The sequence below is a fragment of the Carcharodon carcharias genome, chromosome 16 (assembly GCF_017639515.1).
Source record: "Carcharodon carcharias isolate sCarCar2 chromosome 16, sCarCar2.pri, whole genome shotgun sequence".
In the NCBI taxonomy this organism is placed as follows: domain Eukaryota; kingdom Metazoa; phylum Chordata; class Chondrichthyes; order Lamniformes; family Lamnidae; genus Carcharodon; species Carcharodon carcharias.
In genome coordinates this window covers 10,805,583-10,814,208 of record NC_054482.1, presented here as the reverse complement: position 1 = coordinate 10,814,208, position 8,626 = coordinate 10,805,583, and the positions used below count along the sequence as shown (strand labels likewise).

The 8,626-nt window shown below is 41.0% G+C and overlaps 1 protein-coding gene across 1 annotated transcript in view; it reads right to left on the bottom strand.

Annotated features, from left to right (window-relative positions):
- Nucleotides 1-1,610: 1,610 nt before the first annotated feature.
- tmem59 (transmembrane protein 59) overlaps nucleotides 1,611-8,626 on the bottom strand; it is a 34,427-nt gene continuing 27,411 nt past the window's right edge. Inside the window, exon 8 of the mRNA XM_041208791.1 lies at nucleotides 1,611-2,536. Coding sequence (XP_041064725.1) covers nucleotides 2,384-2,536 — 153 coding nt within the window. The 3' untranslated portion in view covers nucleotides 1,611-2,383. The remainder of the gene's footprint in view (nucleotides 2,537-8,626) is intronic.

The following is an 8,626-nucleotide window of genomic DNA, read 5'->3' as shown; positions in this document are numbered from 1 at the left end:
CACATGAGGACACATTCTCCAAATCCGCTCTATCAAGACCCCTCAGGATCATGCATGTTTCAATCAAGTCATCTCTTACTCTTCTAAACTCCAGCAGATACAAGCCTAGCCTGTCCAACCACTTCTCAAAGGACCACCTGTTCATTCCTGGTATTAGTTTAGTAAACCTTCTCTGAACTGCTTCCAATGCATTTACATCCTTCCCAAAAGGAGACGACAATACTGTAGATGGTATTCCAGATGTGGTCTCACCAGTGTCTTGTACAACTGAAGCATAATCTCTCTACTTTTGTATTCTATTCCTCTTGCAATAAACATTCTAATAGTTTCCCTAATTACTTGTTGTACCTGCATATTAGCCTTTTGCGATTCACGCACTAGGACACCCAGATCCCTCTGAACCTCAGAGCTCTGCAATTTTTCACCAGTTAGATATGCTTTATATTCTTCCTACCAAAATGGACAATTTCACATTTTCCCACTTTACATTCTATTTGCCAGATCTTTGCCCACTCACTTAACCTTTGGAGCCTCCTTATATCCTCTTCACAACTTACTTTAGTACCTTTGTATTAAATTTAGCAACAAACATATATGATCCCTTCATCCAAGTCATTTATATAAATTGTAAAAAGTTGAGGGCCCAGCATTGATCCCTGTGGCACACCTCTAGTTACATCCCGCCAACCAGAAAAAGACCCATTTATGGCTACCCTCTGTTTCCTGTTCGCTAGCCAATCTTCTATCCCTGCCAATATGTTACCATGAGCTTTTATATTCCGCAATAATCTTTGATGTGGCACCTTATCAAATGCCTTCGGGAAATCCAGGTACAGTACATCTACCAGTTCCACTTTATCCACAGCACGTGACTCCAATAAATTAGTCAAACATGATTTTCCTTTCACAAAGTCGTGCGATTCTGCCTGATTGTCTTGAATTTTTCTAAGTGCCCTGCCATAACATCTTTAATAATAACTTCCAATATCTTCCCTATGACTGATGTTAAGCTTATAGTTTCCTACTTTGTCTCCCTCCCTTTTTGAATAAGGGAGTTACATTTGCTATTGTCCAATCTACTGGCACCTTCCAAATCTAGGGAATTTTGGAAAATTAAACCAAAGCATTAACTGTCTCGTTAGCCACTTCTTTTAAGACCCTAGGATGAAGTCCATTAGGATTTGTCAGCCTACAGCTCAGTTTGCTAAGTACCACTTCTCTGGTGATTGTAATTTTCCTGAGTTCCTCCCTGCCTTCCAGTTCTTGAGTTACAGCTATTTCTGGGATGTTACTTGTATCCCCTGCAGTGAAGACCAGTGCAAAATATCTGTTCAATTCATCTGCCATCTCCTTATTTTCTATTATTAATTCCCCAGACTCACTTTCTATAAGACCAGCGCTCACGTTATTAACTGTAAGTATTAAATATCTGTTACTGCTTTGCTGATGATACCAGCCTCCAACAACCCGCCAATCATTCCATCTTAGCACAGACAATCCAGAGATCAGCAAACTCAGCGAATTCTGTTTGTTATTGGGGAATAAATCCAAACCTTATAAATATACTTTAAAAAAAAACAGTAGAATAAACAGAGTGCTGCAACAATTGATGAGAGGTGATCAAACCAATATTTATTTTATATGATTCCTTGAACAAAAAAAATCTTGCCCACAAAACCCATTGAGGAAATATATTTGGATCAAAGGCTACAAACACAAAAGCTGGAGTTTGATTATAAGTAAAAAATTTTACAGCAAAATCAAAGCAAAATATTTGAACTTGGAGGAAAAATGGAAATGCATAAAAAGAAAAACTCAGCTGAAATGTAAATAAAAGCCACAAGAGGTTTATCATCAATTAATTACTGACAAATGAAAAATTTAAATTGTGTTCTCAGAGGTTTCTGTGGCTCAATATTTACATAATGTGCGTGCAACTGTTTATGTATCCAAGAGCATATGTCATGTCATGATGCAGGTACAGAAAAAGGAAATACATCAGGCCATAAATTGATTAAAACTTCAGGTAAACGTCCATTCTGATAGTAGAAATAACACATCATAAGAAAAGTTACAGGCAATGACATTTAATATGTACAAAGGAACAATGCGATCAGTGCGATCAAAAAGAGTCCGCTACTAACAAGTTTTCAAACATGCAGACAAGTGTGTTGTGCAACATAAAGCTATCTGAGCTATAAACAGCTCTAATAAAACAGCTTATATCTATAGGTCAGCTTTAAAAAAGTTCCAATTATGTTTGTATCCAGGAATGTAACAAAAACAATATTTATCTTAATTTCAAAATTTCACCTCAATCAGACATTTGGCAAAACTACCACTTCAAATTTCAGAACACAAGTCCAAATTTAATCCCAATTGTCTAAACTGTCGAGTAGTCCAGGTTCACTTTAGTAGGTAAGGGTCCTGCCATGTCCTTTTCATCCTTGGATTTGATGATAATCAGAGAAGATGCTGGATACGGAGTTAGCTTCAATTCATTCATAAACTCCATGTCTCCGTATATGCTCAGTTTCTGTAACAACAAATCACACCTAATCACTGAAAGTTTCCGATTTTCTTTTTTGTTAATTCCCCATGGGGATTTATTTTTGGTAAGGCAGCATTTAATTTCTTTCTGGGTCTCATTAATGGGAGGAGATTTGTGCAGCTGATATGTCTCAGTCACCACCCACACGTGCAGGTTCTGGCAGTTGCTGGCTAACAGTCAATGATGGGGATACGTGTCAGTACCCAAATCACCCCTTCCTCAACACTCTGCAACCCAGGGGCACTGAGTCAAATGCATCAATAGCTGGAAATAGACCACTGATCGAACATTCAATCTCTGATTCGTTCAGCAAGTTTATCCAATAAGTTGCTGAACTATATCAATCTGGGGAACCACCCTTTTGCAGTTCTTATGGTCTAAAAGACAAAATCTGAAGATCTAACAAATATCTGTAAACCTGTGTTTCATGGGGGCAGCAGAACACAAGCATGCACTACAGTAGTCAAATAAAGACAGTACAATTTGGAGCATTAAAAACCCTAGTATCTAATGCCCCTGATGGTTCAGGCATTATGTCAATAAGCAATACAAAGCAGGTGGTTTCAGATTTGACCAATTCATGCCAAAGTTCCAGAACTCATCTGATATGGCAGCATTGGTACAACTGATCTCAGTTTGCCACACGCTCTGAAATCCCACTTCTAACTGCCATCCACTGGAAAGTGGGTGCAAGCTTGCCAGATAAGGATAGTATCAATATCGGGTATGATAACCAGCCTTCACTGTTGAGGCTTAGATGAAGAATGACTGCTTAAGCAAGGTCCCAGAGCCTGCAAGCACTGAGACCCCAACATGAGTCTTCATCTTCAAGACAGGAGGGGAGAAAATAAGGGAGGAAGATGATAAAAATGTATGCAACTATCATAAAAATTTTATCTGAATGGCAGAAATAACCAAGTACTGATTCCTTAGTAATAAAAATAGAAAATGTTGGGGAACTCATCAGGTCTGACAGCATCTATGGAGAGAGAAACAGAGTTAACATCTCAAGTCCGTATGATTCTTCTTCAGAGCGAAAGAGAAGTAGAAATATGGTGGATTTTATACTGCATAAGAGGGGGTGCAGCATGTGGAACAAAATAGGTCAGGGATAGGTGGAAGCTAAGGAGAAATTTGACAAAGATGTCACGGACACAGGACAAAAGTAGCGTTAATGGCAGTTAATGATAATGATTTATTAGTCTTGGTGCGAGAGCTGCTAAGCAGGCAAAGTGCTTTAGTCTTTAATAGGATACAGAATTTGGATTTTTAAATCAGATGTTATCAATGAGATTTTAAATCTATGCTGATGATTCGAATCAGTTCCTTAAATTTTCATAGCTACACTGCTCATTCAAAGAAGAGTGAAGAATCAAATATCAAGAATAAAAATCGAGAGCAGGTTACTGGCAGGCACGGTGAAAACTGGGCTCAGAAGTGCAACCAGTATGATGGGGGGGGTTGGGTGGAAGAGAGAAGTGCACCTTGAATAAGCAAGGAAACTTTAAAATATACCCACCAATCCAAATATGGTGGAAAAGCTTTTCTTTCCCTCAGTCTTAATCTCATTAAATGATAGAACAGGCTTGAGTTAAATGGCCTACTCCTGTTCCTACATTTCTTCAGCACACTGTTATTCCATTCGTCACATTTCTCATTTTCATTTCTCCACCTGCACCCCCCACCCCACCCATTTCCTGTCACAAGATGACATAAAAAGAGGACAATATAGGGATTTAATTACAGTTTTAAAATGCATGGATCATAAATTGAGGCTCTTTCTCTATATTTTCTAGTAACAGGCTTGGAAGTAGATTATCTGTCTTCAGCATCAGGGAATGTTACAATGCATAGAGAATATAACGACGTTGAAAATGGAGAGAATTAGTACTTAATTAGAATTAAGCATTCACAGTTTCTCTAGCTGGCACTGTTGTGCAGCCAAGGACATTAAATTCTCAAAAGCAATTCTTCAATAGGAAGTACTCACTCAATAGGAAGTACTCTTAAAACAAGGATTAAATTAGATGTTTAATTTTTGTCTAAGGATTCTACTGTAATTCCCAATAGCAGAAGATAAATCAAAATACCCAACGACATTACTTGCCACTTATCAGCCCAAGCCTGAATGTTATCCAGGTCTTGTTGCAGGCGGGCACGGTCTGCTTCAGTATCTGAGGAGTTGCAAATGGGTGTGAAAAAAATCATCAGCAAACATTCCCACTTCTTGAAGGGAAGGCCATTGATTAAACAGCTGAAGATAGTTGTGCCTAAAACACTAATTACCCTGAGGAGCTCTTGCAGCAATGTTCTGGAGCTGAGACAATTGGCCTACAATGAGAACCATCTTTCTTTGTGCTAGTATGACCAACCGCTGGAGAGTTTTCAGCCACCACCACCCCCCCTCCGATTCCCACCATCGTCAATATTGCTAGGACTCTGATGCTACATTTGGTCAAATGCTGCTTAATGTCAAGGGCAGTAATTCCCAACTCAAAGTCATCACTTTGGTCCATGGTTGGATCAGGGCTGTAATGAGGTCTGGAGCCAATTGGCCCAGAGTGGCAGAACCCAATTTGAGCATTGGGGAGCTGGGTCTTGCTGAATAAGTGCCACCTGATAACAGCATCAACACCTTCCACCGCTTTGCTAATGATTGAGTGTAGACTGATGGGGTGGCAATTGGATTTATCCTTTTTGTGAACAGGACATACCTGAGCAATTTTCCACATTTTGGGGTACTTGCCAGAGCTGTAACTCTAGTAGAACTGCTTGGCTAGGGGTGCAGCTATTTCTGGAGCACAAATCTTGAGCACAATAGCCAGGATGTTGACAGGGTTCATAGGCTTTGCTGGATTTTTTTTATTCATTCATGGGATGTGGGCATCACTGGCTCGGCCAGATTTATTGCCTGTCCCCAGTTGCCCTTGAGGTGGTGGTGGTGGTGAGCGGCCTTGAACCGCTGCAGTTCACGTGGTGACAGAGTGCCTTCAGCCTTTTCTTCATATCAAGTGGAATATAGGAACAGGAGTAGACCAACAGCCCATTGAGTCTGCTCTGCCATTTAATTAGATCATGGCTGGTCATCTACCTCAACAGCATTTTCTTGCACTATCTCCATATCCGTTGATGTCATTAGTATCCAGAAATCTATCGATTTTTTTTTGAACACACTCAATGGTTGAGCTTCCAAAGCCCTCTGGGGTAGAAAATTCCAAAGGTTCACCACCAACTGAGTGAAGAAATTCCTCCTCATGAGTCTTAAATGGCCTACCCCTTATTCTGAGACTATGTCTCCTGGTTCCAGACACACCAGCCAGGGGAAACATCCTATCTGCATCCGCCTGTCACATCTGTCCAAGTCCACTTGAAGACTCCTTTCGTCCTTCTCACAATTTACATTCCCACCCAGTTTTGTCTCAACAGCAAGTTTGGAAATATTACAATTGGTTCCCACATACAAATAATTTATATAGATCGTGAACAACTGTCGCCCTAGTACTGATCCTTGCAAAACCCCACTAGTAACAGCCTGCCATCCTAAGAATGACCTGTTTATTCCTACTCTGTTTTGTGTCTGTTAACCAACTCTCATCAATCCATATTAGTATATTGTCCCCAATCCCATGTGCTCTAATTTTGTTTACTAACCTGTGTGGAACTTTATCAAAAGCTTTCTGAAAATCCAAATACACCACATCCACTGCTTCCCCTTTATCTATGCCAGAAGTAATATTCTCAGAAAACTCCAACAGGTTTGTCAAACAGGATTTCCCTTTCACAACTCCGTGCTGACTCTGGAAGGAATCGAGTTGGCTGAAGTTGCCATCAGTTCTTCTTGGGGCCTCAGGCAGAGGCCAAGATGAATCATCTACACAGCACTTCTAGCTGAGGATAGCTGTAAATGCCTCAGACTTGTTTTTTCTGCACTGATGTAATGGCCTCCAGCATCATTGAGGATGATGATATTTGTGGATCCCCCTCCTTCTGGTAGTTGTTTAATTATCCAGTACCATTCACAACTGGATGCAGTAGGACTATAGAACATTGATCTGATCTGTTGGGTATGGGGTTGCTTAGAACTATCAAATGCTTCCATTCTTTAGCATGCATGCAGCCCTGTGTTGTAGCTTCACTAAGTTGACACCTCATTTTTAGTTATGCATGGAGCCGCTCCTGGCATGCTCTCCTGCACTCCTCATTGAAATAGGGTTGATTCTCTGGCTTAAAACACAAAGAATGGCAGGGTAGATGATATGTCAAGGCTGCAGTATATGGGAACTCCTGAACAACATTGTGGACCAGGGCAAACACGTCTGCAGTAAGTATTTGCGGCTTGAGGAACTTCGGCTCAGAATCATTGAGCTGGAGGCTGAGCTGCAGACTCTGACACATCAGGGAGGGGGAAAGTAACCTAGATGCTTTATACCAGGAGGCAGTACTTAGGATAAGGTCTTCCTGTTTGGCCAGTGGCCAGGGATAGGAGGGTGTGATAGCGAATGAGGCAGGTAAGCGGACCCAGAGAGCAGGAGTGCAGGAGCATGAGCCTCTGCAATTGTCCAACAGGTTTGAGGTTCTTTCAGCTTGTTTGGATGAGAGTGGGGGCTGTAGGATGGATGAGCAAACTGACCATGGCACAGGAAGCCATCCAAGTGGGGGGGAGCAAAAAAGGAATGTAGTGGTAATAGGGGACAGTATAGTAAGGAGGATTGACACTGTTCTCTGTAGCAAAGAGCAAGAGTCCAGGCAGCTTTGTTGCCTGCCCAGTACCAAAGTTCAGGACATCTGCTTAGGGCTGGAGAAGAACCTGTAGTGGGAAGGGAAGGATCCAGCAGTTGTGGTCCATGTAGGTACCAATGACATAGGATGAGAGAGGAGGCTCTGTGTAGTCAGTATGACGTGCCAGGCACCAGATTAAGAAGCAGAACCTGAAAGGTAATAATTTCTGGATTATTACCTAAACCACATGCAAATTTGCATAGGACAAATAAAATTAGAGAAATGAATGCTTGGCTTAAAGACTGGTGTGGGAGAAATGGGTTCCAGTTTGAGAGGCATTGGCACCAGTATTGGGGAAAGTGGGATCTGTACCATTGGGATAGTCTACATCTGAACCGTGCTCGGGCTGGTGTCCTTGCAAGCTGACTAACTAGGGAAGTAGAGAGGGTTTTAAACTGAATAGCAGGGGCAAAGGATCAAATTTGGGAAGATGTGGTAAACCAAAGAGTAAAGGCAAGGCAAGAGAGACAGGTATTAATATGGGAAATGATAAACAGAATGTGACAGAAAGGGACAGAGTACAATTCTAAGAGTAAATCAGCAGATAAGGCTGGACGCTACAAAAATAATAGAAGGACAAAATTAAAGGCTCCGTATCTAAACGCACGTAGCATTCAAAGCAGATGAACTGATAGCACAAATAGAAATAAATAAGTACGATTTGATAGCCATTACAGAGACATGGTTACAGGATGACTTAGATTGGGACCTGAATATTGAAGGGTATGAGACATTTTGGAAAGACAGGAAGTTATGAAAAGGTGGAGGGGTGGCTTTATTAATTAATAATGGTATTAGCACATTAGAGAAGGATGACCTAAGTTCAGGAAACCAGGATGTAGAAGCGGTTTGGTTTGAGGTGAGGAACGATAAAGGCAAGAAGTCACTTGTGGGAGTGGTGTACAGGGCTCCTAATTGCAACTACACAGTAGGACAGGGTATAAAAGAAAAGAAAATGGGAGCTCGCCAGAAAGGTACAGCAATAATCATGGGGGATTTTAATCTACACAGACTGGAAAAATCAGGTGGGCAAAGGCAGGATGAGTTCATAGAATGCTTTTGAGATAGCTTCTTAGAACAGCACATTCTGGAGCTAACCAGAGAGCAAGCTTTACTAGACCTGGTATTGAGCAACAAATTAGGATTAATTGATAACCTCTTGTGAAGGTACCCCTAGGTAGCAGTGATCATAATATAATTGAATTTTATATTCATTTTGAGGGGGAAACGAGTGCATCCAAGACTAGTATTTTAAACTTAACTAAGGGCAATTATGAGGGCATGAAAACAGAGCTA